The following is a 23,360-nucleotide window of genomic DNA, read 5'->3' on the forward strand; positions in this document are numbered from 1 at the left end:
AGTGCTGCGTGTTTTGGGGAGGCAGGGCGGCCCTCTCCCTCCCACTCCCACGTGGGCTTTCCTCACAGGACCAGCGCATGCCTCGTGGCCGTTTCCAGAGGGCTGTGGTGCCTGGGCTGCAGCCAAGCAGGCTGAAGGCTGGTGGGCGTCCTCTGCAGAGCACCCGGTGGGCTGGCAGCTGTCCCTGCTGTGCCGCCGCCTGGTCTGCTCTGGCCCTTTATATAAAGCCCCGGGGGAGGCTGGAGGCACCCTCCAAACCTGGCCCAAGCCCCCGGCTTCCCCCCTTCCCCCCAGCACACCCCACCCTGCCCTGCAAACTCTGGGAAGGGGCCACAGCAGGGCTCTTTCTGCACCGGCTGCAAGCAGGGGAGGATGCCTTGGGCGTTGCAGGACCGCAGAGCTGGGATTCTGGGCCAGCCGAGGGCTTCCCGGGCGAGGGTGGCCTCAGCCCCCCGAAAGCCTTGTGGGTGCCTTCCTGTACCGCTCAGACAGAAAAGGGTCCTGTGATTTCCGCATTAAAAGCGAAGGGACGGCCCGGCTGAGAGGCCCGTCCTGTGTGGGGAGCCAAGCAAGGGAGCCCGCCCGTGTCCATGAAGCAAAGGCATTCAACGGCAAATCCCTTCCCACTCATCCAGCCTCCATCAGAGGGAGGGCCTTAGAGAACCTACTTCAGATTTCTAGCCTGCCCATCGCTGCAGTGGCTCTGCCTTGATTTCATGAAACCCAAGATATCTGTGTAAAAGTGGCTGCCACGCCCGGAAGGAAATAGGAAGAGTTTTTTTTGAAAAAATCAGCTCTCAGTTTATCATCGTTTTTCCAACCCCTTCTCAGACAAAGCCAACCATCTCTAGTTCCGCCTCATGATTTGTCCCGGGAATTTTCCTGCGTGGCACAAAACTGTCCCTGTCTGGGCCGCTATTCTCCCCAAAATGCCTGCAAGAAGCCGAAAGACCTGTGGGACCCTCTGATGGGCAAACGTCCCCACGCCAAAGGGAGAAAACACTCCGAAAGCTGAGCTCCTCCACGCGAACCGAGCCTGTGCTGGGGTACACTAAAAGCGCAGCAGCAGAGGCGGCTTTTTCAAGGTGGGCACGGCCGCCGAGCACGGGCAGAGCCGTGTGCGGAACCGAGAGGGCCTTACACGACTGATCGGACGAGATGTTGTGCGGAACCAGGACAAAGTCGTCCGTGTCACAAGACGAGTTCTTGCTGCTGCTGCTGGCGGAATCTTTGGACACCTGGAGGTAATTTGGGGGCCCCAGGGGGGGCGACGAGAGGTTGTCTTCCTGGATGTGCTGCATGTCCGGGAGAGACTGGAGAGGAGGCGGCTGGTCAGGAGGACCCAGAGCTCTCCACAGGAACCTTCTGCCTCGGGTGCAAGATGCCCCCGCCTCCAAGGCAGAGGAAATCCATTTTTCCAGAGGAGGACAGAACTTACCGGGGGAGAAGCAAACCGACAGGAGGGAGAGCTACCGCAGGAGCTGCCCGAGGCGGACCCCGTGTATGTTGGGACGGGTACGGGGCAAGCTGGGAAGAGACCGGAGGGGGACATCATGTGAGGAAAGGTCGGACTCTAAGGAGTGGACATCCCACAAGCTCACAATGCCTGCCGGGAGACTTCCAGGACTCTTATTCAAACTCCACAAATGCTGGGCGGGGACAAGCAAAAGGCAGTCCCTCTCGCAGCCCGAGAGTCCGGGCAGGAAGCCGATGGAAAACCACGTGGAGAAACAGGATGGGATGTTTGGGTCTCCGGCACTTGCCGAGCAAGCGTGGAGATGTGGGCGAGGTGGGTGGGGAGACAAGAAGGGAAGGAATTTCAGCTTACACTTCTTGACGGTCGAGACTTGATCGAGGAAAGGGTGATTGAAGAAGGTTTCTGCAAAAGAGGCGACCACAGGGATGCGTTAGCCTGGCTTTGAGAAGGAAGATAGACAGATAGATAGATAGGAAGATAGAGAGAGAGAGAGAGAGGGGGAGAGAGAGAGGGGGAGAGAGAGACAGAGATATGGCGAGGCAGTGCCGAGGCAAGGGCTCCGGCTGCCCGCAAACGCTCCATCAATGAGCAGCCCGCCCAGGGCCAAGCAGAGCTCGAGCTCATGAAAGATTAAAGCTGGCATGCGGCATATTTTGCTCCTAAACTTGGAAAGGAAAAGGCGGTCAGCCGCTTTAAAGATGCCAATAAACACAGGCAGCCCAGACAGGTGTGAGAGTCCCTTTCCTCCCACCTGGAGGCAGGACTGTGACGCGCTGGCCGTATCAGAGGAAACGCAGGATCCTGGACCAGAGCAGGGACTCGAGAGTGCAATGGGTGAAGGGAGGGCAGAAAGGAGGTCCCCAGGTGTCTGGGACTCCAACTCCCAGCATTCCTAACCACTGGCCACACGGGCAGCAGCTTCTGGGAGTCCAAGGCCACCACATCAGCTCTCCCTTGTGCTCACCTCCAAAAGCAGAAATCCAGCAAAGGCCAGGTGGAACCTACTACTATTTTATTATTTTTGGCTTGGCCACAACTACACCATTGTTTCCACAGAAAAACACCCGTTTAAAATGCTTTTGAAGTCACGCTGAACTCAGTCCGAGGCTCCGAGAGCCAACCTGGTCAAGCCTAGCACTCGAAGAAGCACTCAAAACAACCCAGGTGCCAAAAATAACTCTTAGATGGCTGGAAGAGATACTGGAATGAACCAAAGGAAAACAATTTAGTGCCGCTGTCAAAAACCTGGTATCCCCCAGATACACTGGACTGGAACACCCATCATCCCCAGTTAGGAAGCACAGAGGCATGGCAACTGCCAGAACCTTAGCTTTAACATAAGGATGTTGTGTCTCCACACCCAGGAGTTTCTCCTGCCTTTCAAAATACATAGAAAGAAGCAGCGACGATTCCTGCGTGTGTTCTGATCTGACCCCACAGTTCCCCTGCAATTCCATGGGGCCTGCGTGGCAGTACAATGCTCACAGGAACTGGGCCCCGGGCCAGCACTGGCAGTCCTCACTCCTGTGCGAGCTCCGCTGGCGCTTAACCTGGGCCTCCTGAGACAGACAGGTGTGTTTGTCCTGTGTGAGTGGTTGCGTAATTGCACCAGGAGACGTGACGACTCCGAGCCTGCGCCCAGCGGATGGATGGATGTGCGAGGCGGGCAAGGCCGAGGCGGGTCTGCTCCGAGGGAGGGAACGCGGGCCAAGCTCAGCTCTGAGATGTTTTTCTGTTGGCGGGGAGGCATATCTCTGCTGCCCCGGGCCAGAACACATCGTTCTATGACCTGGAAGGCACAGGATCAACAACACTGCCATCCTGGGCCTGGAACATACTGTCCCGCACCCAGGAGGGCCTTCGAAGCGGCAAAAGGCGAGCGAGGCGAACCGGGCTGCTGCCCCAAGAGGCTTCGGCTTCCTCCTGAGTTACTGATTTCCACCGAATGATCGACAGCACGCCTTGTGGAAATTCGGTCGCGCACACCACGCGTCAAACGGTCTTCCCGGTCCTGGCTTCCAAACATCCTGCCGATTCACCAACTCCCTGCACGCTACTGTATGCCGCTTGCTCAGCTTCCCCCAAATCCTTCAAAGCAACGTCTTCGTACCCCGTTTCAGATGAGGATCCAAAGGAAGGGGGAACAAGAGCTCTGCCCAGCAAATGGCTGAGCAAAGACCTGAGCTCTGCCTTCTACCGGATCCTGAACTGACCCTGAGCTGCAGCCTGGAATCACTGCTGGCACCCAGTGCTGGAAGCTTCCTCCACATCAGCGAGTCTGGCACAGAGTCCAGTGCCAGAGAGAGTTCTGGGCACCCACGGACTGTGCCAGCCAGGCCTCTGCTGACATGCTGGGTGAACTGCCCCAGAGAGGTCCGCCTGGCGCCGCCGTTATATGTTTTTCAGAGCTACGTTAAGACCTTTTCATTTCAGCAATATTTTAATAAGTTTTAACATCATGACCTATATGTTTTTATTGCAGCCAGTGTGGGTCAATAATTTTATTTATATTTTATTTATGTGAGCCGTCCTGAGGCTTTCATGACAGGACGGCATATAAATACTTTAAACAAACAAACTGCGAATGTACCCAGCAGTATCGCTTTATGAGTGCTAAACCTCAGGAAAGATTCACGGTGGAGCCTGCGCTGGCTTCTCAGGGAAACTTCCAGGGATCCTCCCACCCAGGAAGTGAGGCGGAGTCAGAACCCCAAACCTGAAATTGTTCTCCTTGCTCTTCTCAGCTTTCGTGGCATGTCTGTCTGTCTGTCTATCCAAAATATTTATATGCCATCCTATCTGCAAAAAAGCCTCAGGACGGCTTACAAGCCTCAGGATGGTAGGGAACATAAAACAAAAGTGTTTCAGTTCCGTTTCCATCCGGGTTCCCCCACTTTACCCTCCTCAGTCAAGGACAGAGTACCTATTTCTTGTAGGCCTGCACGTTTCCAAGCTTGGGAGGTGAATTGCAGACCAAAGAAAATGCATTTTGCAGCATGTGCCCACTGGAAAAGTATACACAAAAATGTCTACTTTCGAAATATGTGCACAAACATGCTCTAACCAATGGGAAAAGACAGTCTCTCTTTTAAAGCTGCACAGCACTGAAACTTACGTTTGGAAAACAACGCGTAAAATATGCAGAAAGGCTCGTGCAAAAAGGATGAGAAACTTAGACTGCCGTCAGGCAGAGACATGAGAAGGAATGTGCTCCAGTGCAGAACCCGGACAACTTGGATGAACTTGAGTTTTGCTCAGACACACGTCCCTCAAGTAGGAACTGCCCTGCTGTTCACCCGTGTGCAGCGCTCAGCGTGTTCCCGGCACTCGATAAACAATCCATGAAATAGTAACTCTGAAAGGCACGGTACAGCTAAGAGGGGTGGGGAAGGGAAGGTCTTCCTCCCGGTGGGCAGTGAGCCAGGCAGGGGAGAGCAACTCCTCCTCTGCCCCACTGCACAAACAGGCTGCTGAGCCGCTGCTGGTCGGGGCCCGATCACAACCTGAGCTGGCGGCAGAAGGATTTCGTCAGAAACCGCCCCAGACAACAATGGAGGCCAAGCGGCCACGAGACACAAAACGTTATAAATAGTCCAGCAAGCTATTTTCAGAATGGCTCTTCTGTGGAGTTTTTAATCATTACTGGTTTTAATCATTAACCTGATGAATCCGGCGTACAGGTTGTATAAGACTTGCTTGTGCGCTTCACGCCAGAGGTACCTCCCCCCGCTGTATAAACGTGTGATGCAAGCTTTCTTCTCAGAAATCCAAGGTTACATAACCAGATCATGCTGTTTACCACCTCATGCCCATGACCAGAGGTGCTGAACCACCCCCAGTATGGTCCCAAAAGCTGAGTGGGAGGGGACCGAGTTGGAAGAGAGGACTGCCCCCGCAGCGGCCTTTGCCTCCCCCACCTCCTGCCTTGCTTCGTTAGGGCGCTGTGTATTGAGCGAGGAAGCAAACACTAAAGCCATCAAGGGATCCATCTGCGTTTTAATGAATGGGCTCAAGTATTCTGCCTCAAAGATTAAAACATCCGTCTCAATGCCAGCTCATCAATTGGGGGGGTGTCTGTCAAGCCCTAGCCCAGCCTTTCCCGACTGCACCCCCAGAGCATCTGATGGCCACCCCTGTTACCAGCACCCAGCAGGCCCATTAACCTTGTTTGCTGGGGACAATGGAGGTAGTAGTCCAATGCACTTGGGTGTCACCAGATGGGAGAAGGCTGGACTAGCCTGGAACAGTTCATTCCAGCAGTAGCCCACGAGCTCCTTGCCTTAGCTAGTCAAAGTTTTCTCCCACCTTTGGTTTTATTAGCGCTCTTTCTGCAAGAGATGAAACAGTAAGATGGAACAAGAGAGGAAGGCAGTAAAGCCAAGCTGGCTGGACTTCCGAGTCCACCCTCTGGCCCATCTCTCTCCACCCTGTCTCCTCCAACAGTTCTGCCATGAGATCTTTCCATGTGGAGATTCTCGAGACCGAAGCCGTTTATCTGCCAAGCTGGTGCACAGCACATTGGCCACGTATCCTCCAGGAAGGTACCTCATGCATGTAAAACAAGCACCCTTCCTTTGAACGATGACCTCTGAAGAAGAGTTCTGTGTGACGCAAGAAGATTACACTCACAGCAGTTAGAACTGGTCTGCAAAATGCAATCGCCTAGCCTCACCCGATGGACTAGCCCACCAACCCAGAATTTGAGACGCCTCCTTGCCTGCTCCCGCACACCGACCGGTTCATCCCAAAGCACACAAGGAACTACTGGGTAGGGTAAGAGTCCAGATTGAAGTTCTACTCACCAAAGTCCATTCTGTCTTTCTGGTTTCTCTGCAGCAAGCCCAGGAGCAGGTCGGCCAAGTAAGGAGATGTTTCCCTGGGGACACTGAACACAGAAGAAGCGAAACAGTGGTGCAATTTTAAATAGCTGTTGTGTGGACCCACTGAATCCCACGGAGCCACACCTTGCTCAAGCTGGCCTCCTCCGGCTACCGGCAGATGGCTACTGCAGCCCAAACCAGGACGGAGAAGGCTGCAGCGGACAAACGCACCAAGGGTGTTCTGCACTGCCACCCTTCCCGGAGGCGGACCTTTCACACCTTTGGATCCCCACAGGTAATCCCAAAGGTATACATACCTAGGCATTAGATTCCTGTTCTTCTCATAAAACGTTCTCAGGTCTTGAGGACTATTTGCCTGCAAAGGCATGGGGAAAATACGGTTAGTCAAAGCTGGGGCCTGAAACTGCGAATAAATACGCTTGCGTAAAACCAATTTAGTCCGGTGCGGAGAGAAGCCCAGGTGAAGCACCGTTCACGCCCCGAGTTGCTTGCCCGCCCTGCTCCCTACCACCCTCCAAAGCCATCCCTCACGCCTGCAGTTAACGTGTCCTATTTCTGTGTGGCCCACGATCCCAAGCTCTTTGGCCGGCTTGCGGCCATCTTAGGGGCTGCACCCTCCGGAGGCTCACAAGCCTTCTAGTCCTTCGCAAGGCTGTCCACACTCTGTTAGACGGACTTTTCCGTCCATCCTGTGAAAACGTTTTGGAAGAGGAGGGAACGGGGCTGAAGCAGCCCAGGGCTGCTCATGCCCCGGCCTCTCCAGTCTCCTCTCCTTCCAAAGTACCCTTGTTTCCCGCTCTCTAAGGTACCACTCCTGACATGGAAGGGCGGGCAGTCCAGTCCAAACAATATCATATAAAACTGTTCACATAGTAAAATACAAAAGCATTTGAAACAGTCACCAGTTGAAGACCCATTAAGAAATGCATGGTGTGCTCTCAAGTGCCTGGAAATAGAGGGAGGGTGAATCGTGCCCTTAAAAGGGTGCCCTTTAAGGCAGAGGGTGCATCGTGTGAAAGAGGGGGGGCAGAGAAATGCGCAATCCCACGCTCTGCCCCCTCTAAGGGCAGGATGACAGGTTGAGCTACGCTGGCCCTACCTGAAAAGGCGGCTTCCCAACCAGACACTGGTAGATCACCGTTCCAATGCTCCACAGGTCGGCTTTCGCATCGTAGTGCTGTGACATGATCACCTCGGGAGCCTGGGGGAACACACAGGCCTGATGCGCACAGTGGGCCAGTTCACACAGACCCGCGCTGCCCTGCTCGCAGGACCCCACACGACGGCCGAGGACACCCGGAATCGCTCCTCGGTCCTTGTGGCACAGGCCACGGAACATCCCAAGCGGCTCGGAGGGCCCTGCCCTGCCTGTCGGCCTTCGCCAGCCGAGGCACCCTGTGAGTTGTGGAGGCCACTTTGCTTCCACTCCAGCCCGCACCCCCAGTTCTTGGGGACCGTGGGAGTCTGATCCCAAGGTGTTTGGCCAGTCCCTGGCTGGGGAAGCGTGCGCTCTGCTCACAGCAAAGCCATTCCTGGCCAAATCACCCCGCCGGCCCCCGGGAGGTGCCGCAGCTCTGAAGTCGAAGGCTCCACTTCCCGTTTCACAGGTCACACTGGAGGACCACCATTAACGCTCCGCATCTGACATCCCACGGCTGTGGGAAGAGCTGGCGGTGCCGCCACTCACCATGTACATGGGGGATCCGCACAGCGTGGCTGCCATCATGTTGCTCTGGAGGTAGCGAGCGAACCCAAAGTCAGCTGTTGGGAGAGGAGCACAGCGTCGATCCCCTCATTGCCCGCCAGGAGGAGAGCGCGAGGGGCAGGTTTGTCGCGGCCCACCTTGCCGGCCCCTGATGCGGCAAGACGACGGGTACAGGGAGAATGCCACTCCAATGGGGCCTCCCAAGGCAGAGGCTCCCCCCACAACCCGCCTCCCCTGACCACAGCATCGGCTGGGTGCTGATGGAGGTGGAACTGGGCCCCAGCCAGCAGCTGAGCAGAAATTCCCGGGCAAGGATGACGGAAGGGCCTGCCCAGGGAAAGAAAAACATCTGTGGACGCTGCGGTCGTAAAACTCACTGGGCCGAGGCTGCAGCCAAGCACACCTGCAGCACGCGCATGCCGATCTCACCCACACTCTGTGCATTTTTGGAGGCACGCTCAGAACAGTCTCGGCCAGACCTGCCCACCTGGTGCCCCACCAGTGTGCGGGACTACAGTCCCCAGCATGCTGAAAGCTGCAGCCTGATCCACCCACAGGCACCAGGCCGGCCGAGCTTCCCAAAACGCTGGGCGAGGTTTGCCCTCAGGGCCACATCTTCCACAAGAAGCCGCCCGAGGAGCCGGAGTGACGCTCAAGCCGCACGAGGCTCCAGGCACAGCCCTAAAAACACCGACCCCTCGGCGGCGCCAAGCCGGGAGGGCGAAAGCCGAGGCCCCAGCAAGCCCTGACTCGCCTATCTTGATGCGCGCCCCGCTCAGGCTGGCCTTCCGCCGGCTGGCGTACGACAGCAGGATGTTCTGCGGCTTGAGGTCCCTGTGGATGATGCCCTTGCTGTGGAGGACGCGCATGGCCGCCGCGATCTGCTGCAGGAACACCCGGATGGTGTCCTCGCTGAGCGTGCCTTTGGCTGCGGGGAGAAGAGGCCCTGCTGAGCACCGCGGGCCGAGCACGCTGAGCCCCAGCGAGCGCCCAGCGCCTGCTCTCCTCCGCCCGCCCGCCCCCCGGGCAGCAGTCCCCAGCCCAGTACCCTCTGGGTGCGTCAGGCTGCAATCCCCATCTAGCCAGCGGTCTGGGAGGCTGCTGGGAAGTGCAGCCCAAAGTTTCACGGGCTCGGGGCTGGGGAAGGCCGCTCTGCTCTTTCCCCATTTTGCATCGCCAGCCACTTTTCTTCGGCTTGCCGCTTGCGAGAGAGAGGCCTTGCTCTGCCCAGTCCCCAGGGAGGCAGAAACCCTGCTCCTCCCAGTCCGGCTGCTGCTCCTCACAATTCCTTATCCTCCTCCAGCAGATCATTTGGGAAATGTTTGGGAGCAGGACTCAGGAAATCAAAGCAAAGCCAGCTGTCTTAGAGGCTTCGCTCTCCCACTGAGCATGAAGATTCGCAGCCTGTTTCCCCTCACCTGGCATTAACTGTTTTAAAAACTATTTTTAAACAGCTACATGGAGAGAGCAGGGCCAAAAGCAACAGAGGTCAATTTTAGCCCATATTTTCATTTACTGACAACTTTACAAATTAAATATGAACTATTCCCCTCCCCTTTAGGAACGATGCAGAAAAGAAACACCGAAGGAGTCGGCCCTCTACAGCAATTAAGTGTAACTCAAGAGCCGATGGCAATTCATTACCTTGCAGGTAATCCGCCAGGTCTCCGCCATTGCAGTACTGTCCAGATGAGAAAAGGCGTTAGGGTCAGATCAACTTGATTTCTGAATTATTTTCACACTGCTTGCCCATAGAGTCAGAGACAGACACGGTATGGCCTGATCGACAGCCCTTGGTGAAGGGATGAGGCGCACTCCGCAGGCTCGCCTGATCCGTTAACTGCCCCTTTTGCCCACAGATACCCCGTCTCAATTTTCTGATCTATCCATGGGGCAATGCTATGTATGTCAGGGTGGGTCCAAATAACCCTTGCGGTCACATCTGTTTCTCATCGTGGCTTGTTTGCACAAAGTGGCTAAAGAAAGCAGCAAATCAGAGCAAACAGAATAGCAGATGAGTAACAGAATTAATTCGTCCTTCATTAATTTGGGAGGGCAACAGAGATTTAGGAGATATTTTGTTTAAGAATCACGTGTTTGGAATGGAAGTGTTGCAGAATTTACAGAGTCCAGGGTATTCACTAGCTCATCTGAAATTAACACAGACTTGGGTTCCCAGAGACATTCAGCACAATCCCACTGTGGGGGAAAGGGTGTGTGATGCAGGACTGCAAATATGGAAGCCGCTTTCGTTTCGAGACAAAAAGCAAAACGACGCACCCGCAACCGAACAAGGAGGAATTGCAAAGAGGAATACACACCTCCATTACCAGATAGACAGAGTTGGGCATCTCCTGAAAGAGAAGCACAGAAACGTCTTGTTAAAGGGATCAAACCACACCTGGGATGGTCAACACGAGACAGACTTCGGCTCTCCGGGCTTCAGGCAGGGGTTTCTCCCCAGCCCTGCCTGGCGCTGATGGGGATCGAAGCGGAAACTTCTGGAAGGCGAAGCCCCTGCCCCAAGGTCCGCGGCCTCCCCAGGGCCACCTGCTGCACCTGGGCCCTGGGCTCGAGCCAAACGTGACTGTTCGTTTGTGCCACTCTGCTGCCGAGGAAGGAGGGCTCTGACCTCCGCTAAGATCCTCCTCCTCCAACCACAGGGGAAATCCGTCTGCTTTCCATCTCTCCGCTTCTCAGCTTTCAAGGCATCGGGAGGGTTTTGAAATGAGGGGGTTTCCTTTCAACAGACTGTGTGGTGCAGCCTGCGAGACCAGTGGTCTCTGGGGGGAGCGTGGGCAAGCCAGAGCCTGGCGTGCCCAGCTGCTGAGCAAGACACGAGTCTGTGGACACGGTGCGCCATAACTACATTTCTGCTTATTCAGCCAAAGCGTTCCAGTGGTTTCCCATCAGAAACAGGCAGCTCCTCCCATCTATTTGTGATGCGCTGCCATTATCGGCTGCATCCGAGCCCGGCTACTGTTCTGCAGCAGGCAGCAGAGGGGCAAGTCCACCCCAAAACAGAAAATGGCTCCATGCTGGCAGATGTTGGGGGGGTGGCAGCGGCAGGCGGGGCGGTGGGGTTCACCCAGCAGGGGGCCGGGAGCCCCCGCATCGCCTACCTTTGACCAAGAGTTTTTCCTGTAACAGGCAGGCCGGCGCTTGGGCTACTTGGGAGAAAATGCTGCAAAATCCCTACGCAGCCTTTCCTGGACAGATCCCTTTTGCTGCCAGCACAAGACTGAACATCGGGAAACAAACAGATTTATTTTGCCATTTTTCCATGCAGCTTCCGAGAAAGGAGCCCTGTGATTCGAAGCCAGCCTGAGGAATTTGACCACTCGAAGACCCAAGTGTAGCCCACGGAACCGACGCAGGGGAGCCTGTTTTCAGAGGCTCTGTCTTGGACTGCAGCAGGCCGGGGAGTGCAAAGACGGCCAAAGGGCTGCCCCAGGAAGGCCGCTTCTCCCTGGCCAAGGCAGCAACTGGCCCAGACCTTAGGAAGCTGCCAAGGGTGCACTCGATCTGGGAGTCCTGGCTGACAAGCGCCTCACTCCGTGCCAGTGCCTCACCGGCTCCGAGCAAACTGCTGGGCAGAGCCGAGCTCCTGACATGGGACATCCTCGTGATTCAGGAGAAATCGGATCCAGCAACATGGCCGAGATCCTCCCCAGAGGCCTGCCCTCTCCCGAGCTGTCCGTGTTTCAACTGTGCGGCCTGCCAGAAGGGAGGAACCGGCTTCAAGGACAAAGATCCGACTGTAAGCGGGTTCCCTGGAGACTGACAGCAACTGCTCTTGCTGCCCAGCTGTAGAAAATGCACCCACGCTGGCTGGCTGACTGGCTGGCTGGCTGGCTGGGACTCGTCCAGGGCTGCCAGGAAGAGCCACAGTGGAAACGTGTCTGTGGCCGGGACGCGCCTGGTTCAAAGCGCATCTTCGCCCAGGTGATGTGAGGCGGAGGTGCTCCCTCAAACGCAGCTCCGTCACCCATGAGCTGCCCAGAGCAGCCGCACCTCTCACAACGGATGCCACACCAAGGCAGAGTGTACTTGGCTACGGCAGCCCATTCGGATGAGGCGTTGTACCCATTGCAAAGCCAGGTAAGGAACACGCTGTGGCCCAAGCGACTGGGAAGGCACCTTCTATCCCCTCTGCCCATCGGCTGCACTGGCTGGACTTCAGTTCCACACAGGGCGGCCCCCTTTGCTGCAAGCGGCTCAGTGCGCTGTCCAGCTGCACGGAGAAATTCACCCGCCTGAAAGGAAACCTTCCTCAATGGCAGGGACAAAGACACCGAGGGCACCATCTCAATTACACGGCGTTGTGGTGTAGCCCAGCACCGAAAGTCCATCCGGTCGGCTTGCTGGCGTTCTTGCACCCCTTTCCCAAAAGTGGAGAATGCGCCGGATTATTCCTGCTAGCGCAGAGCCTAGAAGAGAATGCCAGTCCCTGGAGCCCGATTCAAACGAGGCCCCTTCCCTGAAAGCTGGAGCATTTGGGCGGAGCAAAGATGGCGGCCTGATCGCAGGGCGCGACTCGAGGGCCCCTCTGGCCCTGCAGCCAGTGTCAGTCTAGCAAGGGGAGACCCTGTGCTCCAGGCACGGCCAAAAACGCGAGACACGGGAACAGTGGAAGCTGCCCGGTAAGACAGCCAGGCCACCTAGCTCGGCTCTGCTGATACTGACCGGCGGCAGTCGGCCCCGGGGTGTCAGGTGGGAGCTTTCCCAGCCCCGTGAGATGCCAGGGACTGAACGTGGGACCTGCCACAGAGGTTCCACCTGAGTTCTGGCCTGGCTGGCAGGTGGGTAGGGCCAACCGCCACTCCTCACGGAACAGATGGCCCAGGGTGGGGAAGGCTGGCTTCACTCCTTCTATACTGATTCGTGCACAGATGCCCAGACAGTCCCCCGGTCAATGCCCAAGAAATAAACTAGAAGCAGGCAGGACAGAAAGACACAACAGTCAGTCCAGGCAACAAGGGAGTTCTCTAGGCCAGGGATGAGTCTCTTCCAGAAGAGTCTGGAAGCCGCCCCCCCTCCACCGCAAGGAGAGTTGGAGCTTGTTTCACATACTGGACCTTCACACGGCGAACATGCTGATCCCAGAAGTCGGAGCCGGAGCGCCAGCCCCATCTGCCTGCCAAATCACACGGCGGAACCGCACACATCCATTCTCATGAACAGGAGGGATTCCGGGGGGAGGGGGGGCAAACCACAGGCTTGGGTGTGCTCCCTGGAACAGCCTGTGGGGCAACAGGGCTTGGAACAGGCCGACAGACGTCCCGGAGGGGCAGGGCAGCGCTGCAGCCAGTCAGCAGAACTGGCACCCGGCCAGGGCCCTCTTGAGCAACGGCCTGATTCAGCCACATCCCAGGATGCGCCTGTTCTCCTTCCTGCCCACACCTCTCCCGCTCGTTTGGCCGCTGCCCACATCTGTGCGCTGTCGTCCCTGCGGGTCCTGAGATTCAACGCCTGCCCTTTCCACTTCCATCCAGCCCGTCCGCTTAGCTTGGCCCACTGGGCGGGCAGGCAAGATTCATCACATTACTAGACCACCCAACAGACAATATTCCCCAGACTTGTCCTCACAGGGGAAGGAATGGCTTCGCTTATCCCCGCCAGCTGCCAACCATGGGAGGGCAAAGGGCAGCGGGCTCCCGGCATCTCCCCTCCTCACACAGACTTTACTAGTTATCCAGGGTAAGACTAGGAGTAGGATGCGGCCCTTCGACCCTGGGCTCTGCAGCCAAGTGCCCACGAATCCAGTTTCTGCATACTTGCGAAGAAGCAGAAGCTTCCAGACCAGCCGCTGCCCGCAGCTGACGAGGCGGGGCATTCCCGAGTTATTCCTCAAGCCTGGAGCACGAGTTCCCTGTGCAAAGCGCTGCCGGCTGTGCGCTCCGCCACCAGGTTGGGGGCCTTTTGGAAAGCAGCTGACCAAATCAGGAAGTGGCAAGTTCGTCTCTCCCTCACGCCCAGCAGGCGTATTTGGGACAGTTAAGCGCTCGCTTTTCTCCCCACCTGATTCCCTGCACTTGCGGCTGCCTTTCGAAGTTCTTTCAGGAAATGGAGGGGAATGCATAATCACAAACAGCCACCCAAGACCGGAGGCACGGCTGTGCAAAGACTCTACCGACACATCCGAAGCGGAGACACACCACCTCTTTCCCTTCTGTCACAGGCCCACTGGTACAAGACCACGGACGTCCCAGCTCGGAACTCTTCGGCACCACTCCCCCTCCAAAATTTGCGCCCAGAATTAGCTCTTCGTAGCATGGCTCACCCTGCCAGCCCTCCTGTAACAGCTCACGGCCCCGACACTTCTGCAACGGAGCTGCCCTGAACTATTTTGCCAGGGAAATGGCCTATTGTGCCAGAAATAATCTAACTTCCTCAAGGAATTCAGACCCCATAACAGAGGAGCTCTGGCACTTGGGGGCTGCTTCGCCAGGGGAAACTGTGTCCCGTGTTCAGGCTCTGCTGCCTCAGCTGGCTGCCAGCCGCAGGCGGCTTCATGCACCCGCCCAAAACGCTCTCTGTGAAGTGGCTCCTGCTGATGCGCCAAGGCGATTGATGGGCAGGGCCGATTTATCACTTTGCCAGTGATGGGAACACTCATTCCTGGACAGGTTTCCATGCAAACCTTGTGTTGCCATGGCGCGTCCCCGTCAGCAAGGCAGGCTGGCGGGGGAACCGGGGAGGAGAGGAGCCGCAGAGGACGGCCCGCCTCGTGAGCTGCTCCGAAGCGACAGACCCCCAGCCAAATCCTGCACAGACCGCTCCCCCAGCACTGCCCTGTAGACAGTTCATTCCGCGTTCGCAGAGGGAAACCGATCTCCTCTTGAAATTAGCCCAAGGCTCAAACTGGTCAAGCTTGCAGGAAGGCCGACTACTTGAAAAACGGCCCACGGCTATTTGCCAACGTGTGATGCAGAAATGAAAACGTGTGGGGGGAAACGGAGGTGGGAAGTGTACACATCTCTCAAAAATCCTCGGGGGGAAATGTGTTCCTTCTCCACGATTTGTCCTCCGCCTGTATTTTTCTGGTTTGTGTTTTCCAGGCTTTTGCCTTCTCCTTTTTGATGGGGCAACGGACAAACCGTTTGGTCAGACATCCAAGACAAACGCTGCTTTACCGTTCTCCGTTCCACTCATCCTTCCAGCGGCCCTGCCAAGTAGGTATGTCTGGCAGTCAAGGACTGGCCCAAGGCCACCCAGCGAGCTTCAAGGCTGAGCACAGGCTCATGACTGGGCCTCCCGAGTCCACCTCCCATACTCTAACCACTAGGACACACCGCTCTGTCCGGGATTTGAGAATGAGATCCGTATCGCTACTGCAGTTCAAACTGTTTTTAAGAGTGCATTTTACATGCCGTGTTTAATGTTAGATACAAAATGCTTCAAGCGCTGATCGTATTATGCATCTTCTACTAAAATAAAACTAAGGAGTAACCAGATCGACTGGACCAACTGTGTCCGCCCCCTAATCCCAGCGTGGCACATTCTGGGGCACACCCTCAGCCTTGCAAAAAGCCCACGGATGACGCAAGTCTGCACTCTCTCCCACTAGCCTGCTGGGGGCTGGTGGGGGACAGGACGTGAAGCCCCCCCAGTGCACTCCTATGCTGCATGTGGGGTGGGGGGGGCTGCCCTGCCCTGCCCGGACTGGCTGCTTCTTTCCAGAACTGGGCACAGGGGAAGGAGGGTGGGAGCCTGCTCTCCCTCTCCCGCCAGCTCACCTGTTTTGCCAGTAGCCGCCCACGGGAAGCAGCCCAGCGCTTTGGGGCAGGGCCACACAGACTGCCCTTGCGGGGCCCGCAAGGCCTGGCTGGTGTGGGTGCAACAGAGGAAGACGCGAGCACACAATTCTGCGGGTGCGTTCTGGCCCCGGCGGGTCACACAGGCATACTGCGCTCGCCCTGAGAGACGAGGCGGAGGCTGGTAATGGCAGGCGTGCACCGTTCCCAGGGTGACGCTCAGACCGCGGCTGCCAAAATGCGGGGCGGGCTGCGAAGCCGGACTCGCGAGCAGGTGGGAGCCCAAATGGTCCATCTGCCTTGGGAGGATCGAGGTGGAGACTGAATCCAGCGAGGAGGATGCTGGCTGCTCGCAGCAGCAGCAGCTCCCTGCATCGTGTGGACAAATTCTGCCTTCGGAAGAACAGCTTGTGTGGCAACACCTTTGGAAATCTGCAGAGCAGCGCACAAATTAATACGCCAGCCACGCAAACCACCGTCTGTGCCTTATCAGCACTGCCTAACCCGATTTCGCTGGGAGCATCGTGCAGAGCTGGAATGACCCCCCGCCACGCAGAGGTCCCGGCATCGCCAGCTAGAAAGAGGCCTCTGAAGTGCGGGGAAGACGACCTGTGTGGCTGAGGGGGTCTGACCCAGAAAACGGCAGGTTCAGGCGCCCAGCCGCTGGGATCTTCACAGCGGCCTGGCTCTGTGCCCCGCGACTGGCAAGAGCACAGCTGCAAGGCTTCTGGGGCGGGGCCTTTCGGTTGCGGCTCCTAATGATGGCGCACCCTGTCCCTCCGGAAAGCTCGCCCGGCCCCCTCCCTGTTTCCAGAAATGGCCTTCACCCCATGACTGCGCTGAACTGGCTGTGACTTGGATCCGGGCTTTCAATTTGGGCTTGCTTGCTGGTCGGGGCAGCAAGATCCAGCTGCAAGGCGGAAGAATGTAGTGAGAACAGGGCGCTGCCTCACGCCGGCTCGGTCAAGACCGAGCCTGTTCTTCCGTACCCCAACCCTCAGCAGCCCTCCAGGACAGCCTCCCCCGACCTGGTGGGTCCATCCTGTCCAGAGGCCGCTGCCCCCAGCATCCCACTGACTCCTCTGGCCGGAGGATGGTTGGCATCGCCCCAACACACCCAGAGGGCCTGGGCGGGAGACGGCGTGGCAGGCGAGAGCTCCCGGCATCCGTGGGCAGTGCCTCGGGCAGAGACGGTCCCTCAGCAGCATCTACCGCCAAGCCCCGCTCACAGAACTGGGGGGGGCCCACCTCCCTCCTGTCCCTCTCAGAGCAGCAGCAGTGTCCCGCCATCGCCCCACCTCCCTCCCGCTTGCTTCAGCTGCCTGCACGCTCCGCAGAGGATGCAGGCCGGGCTCGCGCGATTTGATTCAGCGCGGCCTCTGCCTTGCTCAAGAACGCACGGAGGAACCTGATGGGAAGCTACAGCAATTATCGGCCGGCGCTTCACCGCGACGCTCTTCAACTGTCAGGCCGGGCACGGACGTTAATGGCTTCTCAATTCACCAGGGCTTGTTTCCAAACGCATGAGCGCATCAGCCTCCGTCCATGCTAAGCAACACTCCAACACCCCTGCGTCCGGATGATTAGCAGAAGCGGCTGCCCACGTTTCCACGGGCCACAGACACCCCCCTGGCTTTTTGTCCCCTGCAATGCGAGAGCCCGGGGCTTCGCGAGGACCCTTCGTGGCTGCTAAATCAACGGAAGGGGCAGTCAGCGACCCGGGGTGCCAGCGAGAGCACCAAGGCGGCCAGCAGGCAGTGCCCCTGTACAGGCGCTCCGCCCGCCCTCCCACGTCAAGCCCACCGCTTCGCGACGGACGGAGGGTGACCTCTCGCCAGCCCCTACAAAAGCCGAGCAGGGAAGGGATGGAGAAGCAGAGGGGACGCCCCCGCAGCACCTCACCCTCCTCCACCGCTGAAGCACGCGGCAGCCATTTGGGAGACCCACGCACCGCAGGGAAGGCGCCTCCCGGCCCTTCCTTCTTTCGGGATGGAATGCCACAAGGTTAACGGGGCGGCCGCTTTTCAGGCTGGCTCTGCTCACCAATGGCTAGAGACGGGTCAAAGGGTGGCCTGCTTCCATTCTTCTCCGCAGAGGCAGCTTCTGGAACTACTGCAGAAGCTGCAGGCCTGCAAAAAGATGGATGCGAGGCCCTGCTGGCTGGGGATGATGGGCATTTCAGTCAGGACTGTGTGGAAGGAACCAGGTGGTGGGAGGCTGCACTACTTGACGGGGACTTGGGCACAATGTACATTAGCGTGCATGGATGAGCATGCACGCGCTTCTGCCCACTGAGATCTCAGGGTACGAACCGACCCTAAGACTGGGCAGACCTGAACTGGCCCATTTGAAGGGGCCTGTCAAGAGCAGCTCGACTGCAGTCAGATCCAGGCTGAGCACAGGATCTGCCCCGAGGCCCAAGCCTCCCAGAGGAGCTAAACCCCCACCCACTGCGGGCCCAGGGGCAAAAGTCGGCCCTCCCGGGATCTGCAGGAGCCTGGCCCCCAGTCAATTTGGCTGCTTCCCAGCGTTTGCATGGCTTCCCTGCTTTCTGGGAGATTGAGATACCTCTCCTAAAGCTCAGCTGCTGACAGGAAGAGCTTTCCAAGGAACTATTCTGGCCTCGGCCCACTCGTCTTCGGCCCCATCGGCCCCCAGACCATGTCCCCTGCCGGCCCCCAGACCATGTCCCCCAGGACTGAACCCGGCCCTGCTGCTCGCTGCCTCCGCTCAGCGTCCCTCGCCCGGCTCTGTTCAGGCCAGGCGTGTTTGCAGCAGCCTTCAAGAGGGCCACCGGGCCGAGCGGAGCACCTCGGTACCACGCCGCCTACGCACACCACTGGAGGGTGGCCGGCGCTCGCACAATCCGGCAACCGTGATTCCGCTCGCACGGTGCCTTGTCGCGTGGACCGAATCGAAACAGGTGTGGCTACGAGCCCGACGAGTGGAACCAGAGCAGAACACACTTTTCCCGAAGTGCTCTGGCCTGTTTCCCATGCAACATGCCCCCCCCCCCCCGGCCTCGGCCGCAAAGGGCATCCAGAGCCCGCCAGCCTATAGGGCATTGTCCAGTGGGAGGGCGACAACGACAACAGAGACACTGATGAGCTCAGCAGCAAAGACCGGCCCATCCTGTGTGGGCCGCACATCGTTATCGCCTCACCAAAGCCGGCGCCAGGCGACATCGCACAGCCTCGCACCCCAGACGGAGGAGGCCGGCCGGCCGGCCACCCCACAGGTCGGCCAGCTGCAGTGGCCTGCCACGCACCTTCCACCGGGCCGGACTGCCTCAGCCGAATCCTGCCACCTGCCCAGCTTTAGCAAACGGGCGGGCTTTCACCCCAGCCCATGGCCAGACGGGGGAGGAGACCCTGGCCTGCCATCCAGCCCCACCGAGGGGCTGGACGCCCAGGAGAACGAGAGGGGAGCCATGCTTCCCAGTAACCTTCACAGAAGAAAAGCGGCAGAGGGCTGCTGCGAGCCGCTGGCACAAGCCAGCCCTCGTCTTCCTGCTCCACGGAGGAGAAAGCAGAACTGGCCGTGTGGGGCTCACGGGGGGGGGGGGGGGTGGCTGTGCGGAACAGCAAGGCGAGTGCCCGATCAGAAACGCAGCAGGGGGGCGGTGCCACTGCCCCCCCTCGCTTTACCAGGGACAGGCAAGGCGACCCATACACACGCTAAGCTCCACACAAGAGGCCCTTGGGGACCAGGAGGCCACCGCTCGACGGCACTGTGTCCCGAGGCCCTTCTTGTCGGGAAGGGGAGGGGCGGCTGCTCTTGGCAAGGGTGGTACCCAAAGGGGGAGAACCCTCTGCCAGAGGTCCTGGAGAAACGCGGCTGCCCTGAGCAGGCAACACCAGCCTAGCCGGAGCCATTCCCAAGGAAGGAGGCCCGTCTGAGCCAAAATACATTCCGCCCTGAGAGAATGCCCTGCAAGGCGGGTTAGGAACGGAAAAACGACTGTGCTAAGCGGCCGTGAGTCAATGCAGCCCTGGCCAGCCAGCACGTTTCCCTTGATTCCCCCCTTCGGCTTACTTGCTGGATACCTCGTTTTAGGTCACAGCCTCCGGCCGCTGCAGAAATCTTAAAACGAAATGGGATATAAGAGGGGAGCCAGGGCCAAGGGGCCAACCAGTTGGGATGGGTTACAGGCCAGAGTTTGGGTGCGCAGGGAAACGAAAGCCAAGTTCCGAGGAAGGTAAGAATCTCGCACAGCTGTCCTCTTCGAATCACAAGCTCGTTCACAGCCGCTCGCTCTGTGTTGCTGGAATAGCCCAGCTGCTCAGTGACCCTCCCACAGAGGCAAAGAAGGAAAAAGGGGAGCTCTGTTTCAGCTGGCAACCAATGATGCCATCAGCATCTTTCGCTATTCTGCCTTGGGTGACATTTCGTTTTTGGGAAACAATTCCTGGCATGCTGGGAAGTTATGATGCAGCGCAGCCTAAGCCACAGATTGTTCCAGCCAACAACTAAAGACCAAAAAAAAAAAAAGCTGCTCCTGGTAACCTTGCTGAGCAAATTGGTAAAGCGAGAGTATGGAAGAGTCTAGAAAAGCTGAATTAAAAGCAGGGCAAATTCATTTCGGCTCCTTTTTCTGACCCTTTAGGAATGTGGCAGGAGAGAAACGCCTCGTGTAGGTGCAGGTTTGCAGAAATGTTGGTACAGAAGTGTATTTAGTGTAATAGTAGTGTATTTATTCATATCCTGCCTATACCCAAGGACTGAGAGTCTAGGCAGCTCGCAACATTAAAGAGAGAGTTTTCTCCCACCTAGTATCTTCCAATATGCAGGACTACAACTTCCAGCACCTCCAGCCAGCAGCTCCCTTAGTACATAAATCCTGCCTGTGGCTGAACTCACTCTCTGCCCACACCGTATCAGAAAAAAGCCAGATGTTCCTTTTCATTGTAATTGTTTCTGTCTGATCTTTGAGGATATAAATCCACCTGAAGCCCCTGACAAGTAACAGTAAAAACAATGGCAAAATTGCCCTCTTGGAGCAGAACAACCCCTGAGGACCCCTCCCCTCCCCCGTGCAGGGGGAGACGCTGCCGTCGCACCAGCATCGGCTCCAACAAGGCCTGGCAGGAGGTTCAACCCTCTCCCTCACATCTGGCCCTATCCTGGCAGCCACGCGCCTCGTCCTGCTTCCTTGCGGGGGTATTTTTGTGTCCCGCAGGTCTGGAGCCACAAAGGAAAGGGAATGACACACATCCGTCCCACTTCAGGCCAAAGCCGGCATGGCAGGATCCGGAGCTCCGCCGCACAGTTATCGGCGATGCAGAAGGCCCCAGGTTTGCTTCCTGGCATGACCGAGCTGGCCTGGAAAAAGGCTTGCCTGAAACCCCGGAGAGCTGTTGCTGCCAGTCCGTGCTGACAACACTGAGCTGGGGGGATCGTAGGGCCGACTCGGCAAAGGACGACTTTCCCGTGTTCCTGCTGTGCAGGGAGGCGGGGAGAGCGAGCGGCATAATGCCACCCCCCGACATTCTCCCCACTGCCCCCCTTGAGTGCGAACATTATTTCTGCACCGACAAGCAAGCAAAGATGACGGCCCGGCAAGGTGCACATGGCAGCGTCCAGCCACCAGCAGCCTCGGGAGACAGCGCGCATCTCTCCAGGTGGAAAATGCAGGAAGACACGTGCTGCCCTAAGCACTTGGGGCAGGCAACCCTTCCACCTTGGGAAGAGGCAGAGGCTCTGAGGCGGCAGGGGCACAAACTGAGAAACAGCTAAAATCTCTGTCTTGCGTCTTGCTTTAATGCCAGCAGTGTGGGGGTGGGAGGGGGAATTCTCAGTTCTAGGCCTGAACCCCTCTGCAGGGATCCAGGAGGGCAGTTGTTCCTGACCTGCTGCTCCTCCAGATGTTTTGGGTGCCGACTCCCATTATCCTGAGTCCAAAGGATCTAGCAGGACACCAGAGAGGGCAAGAATGATGGACCGTGCTCTTTCTAAAACGCTCGTGCACAGACCAGTATTCAGCCCCTTACTTTCTGCCACTCGGCATAAACACATCTCAGGGATTTCCTGTGACGGGTGGAACTTTTTCTTTCATGCCACAGTCGGTTCATGAAACGCATGCGCGCGCACCCAGCAGAGGCCACAATAAACCTGCTGAGCTCGGAAAAGACGTCACGGGTCTCTGCAGCATCTGCTGAGGGAGCTACACACACCCATATCCCACAGAAGCTGCTGCGTCCACAGTTTCGTCTGTAAAATTCTGAGACAGCTGCAAAGAAAACACAGGAAGAGCAGCTCACCTGGACATCGTAGAGAGCGACAATGTTCTCATGCTGAAGCTCCTGGAAAACAGAAAGAGGTGCCGTTCAGAGAAATACTGAGAGGAGTCATGTCGTTCGGGAGGGACAGCTTGACAACAGGCTGGTCCTGGGGTCTTCCTCCGATGCACTAGAGCGCTTCAAAGAGCCCCCTCACCTCTCCGCCCTGATGGTTGGGTGGTGCTTGATACCACCAGATTACTCCAGTCTGCCCTCCCCAACCCAGGCCCCTCCGGATGTGAAGCTTCCATCCTGTTGGCTGAGGCACTTCTGCAAATTGTGTCCAACACAACTTGGAAGGCACCAGTTGGGAAAGGCTGACATCTACACGGTGCTGTCATTTTGCGTGTGGGTCTATTGTGTGTCCAGACGGCAGTGGTGGACTTGCTGGGTCTAGTCTGAAAGGCAAAGAAGAGTAGATCCTGCAAGCATCGGGTCTACCAGCCCCTGCAAGATGAGCGTTCTCACAGGAAACGTAGCAGCACCGCAATCGGAGCCGGGTGACATGTGAAAAGGCCTCATCCCGAGCCAGAACATGGCTCCACGTGGTCATTGAAGGCTGGCAGCCCCGGCTCTAGAGCCATTTGGGCAGCGATGTTTTCCAGGAGAACCTGGGGATCTTCTGCGTGGCAAGCAGGGGTTCTGCCACAGCCCTCAGGCTATGGGGCAGTCTGCTGGTTTTTTTGCTTGGCTGGCTGTTTTGGGGGGCAGGGGGGCATAGGAGGAGGAGGAAGAAGAGAAGGGCGGAAGCAGTAACAGAGCCTTCTCCAACCTGGCACCCCCCAGGGGTCTGGCCAGCAGGGTTCTGCTGGGAGCTGCAGAGCAGCCCTTCTGGAAGGCACCAGGGCTGGGTCAGGCTGAGGAAACCGCTGTGGAAGGCCGAAGCACAGCAAGAAACCCACGGCAAGAGAGCTCTGGCATGACACACTAACTGCCCTGCCCTTGTGGCTTCCTTTTTTTATTTTTAAGACGTATGCCCTATCACATGTGCCTAGAGAGGCCGCAGGGTCGCTTCCACCATGGAAAAACAGCAAACAATTCAAAATGCATTCTCTTAAAGCAAACAGGGCTTTTTGGGTAGCCAGCAGTGCTTCACATACTCCCCGCCCCGAACCAATTGTTCCCGGAAGCTTCTTGAGAACAAAGCTCGCCCGCCATTCTCCAGGAATGCTGGACTACAGCTCCCATCATCTCAGCAGCCCAAGTGGGTGGCTGAACAGGCTGGGGGAGCCTGCTATAAACTGAATCAGAACCGGTGTCACAGTGAGGCAGGAGGTCAGAACCCGGGTCAGTCCTTCGGGC

At 57.5% G+C, this 23,360-nt stretch overlaps 1 protein-coding gene across 3 annotated transcripts in view; it reads right to left on the reverse strand.

The window, feature by feature from the left end:
• ULK2 (unc-51 like autophagy activating kinase 2) overlaps window positions 1-23,360 on the reverse strand; it is a 45,813-nt gene that overhangs the window by 15,591 nt on the left and 6,862 nt on the right. For 2 of the 3 annotated variants that reach the window (XM_044430113.1, XM_044430112.1), the window contains exons 3-13: window positions 22,041-22,082; window positions 10,345-10,377; window positions 9,668-9,704; window positions 8,778-8,951; window positions 8,006-8,079; window positions 7,418-7,519; window positions 6,615-6,673; window positions 6,280-6,362; window positions 1,829-1,879; window positions 1,439-1,527; window positions 1,142-1,313 (exon numbers count right to left, since the gene is read on the reverse strand). In XM_044430113.1, the coding sequence (XP_044286048.1) occupies window positions 1,142-1,313; window positions 1,439-1,527; window positions 1,829-1,879; window positions 6,280-6,362; window positions 6,615-6,673; window positions 7,418-7,519; window positions 8,006-8,079; window positions 8,778-8,951; window positions 9,668-9,704; window positions 10,345-10,377; window positions 22,041-22,082 (916 nt within the window). The remainder of the gene's footprint in view (window positions 1-1,141; window positions 1,314-1,438; window positions 1,528-1,828; window positions 1,880-6,279; window positions 6,363-6,614; window positions 6,674-7,417; window positions 7,520-8,005; window positions 8,080-8,777; window positions 8,952-9,667; window positions 9,705-10,344; window positions 10,378-22,040; window positions 22,083-23,360) is intronic. The other variant, XM_044430114.1, reaches the window with a different exon arrangement.

Source organism: Varanus komodoensis, unplaced genomic scaffold (genome assembly GCF_004798865.1).
Source record: "Varanus komodoensis strain SLA01 unplaced genomic scaffold, ASM479886v1 scaffold20_1, whole genome shotgun sequence".
Lineage (NCBI taxonomy): Eukaryota > Metazoa > Chordata > Lepidosauria > Squamata > Varanidae > Varanus > Varanus komodoensis.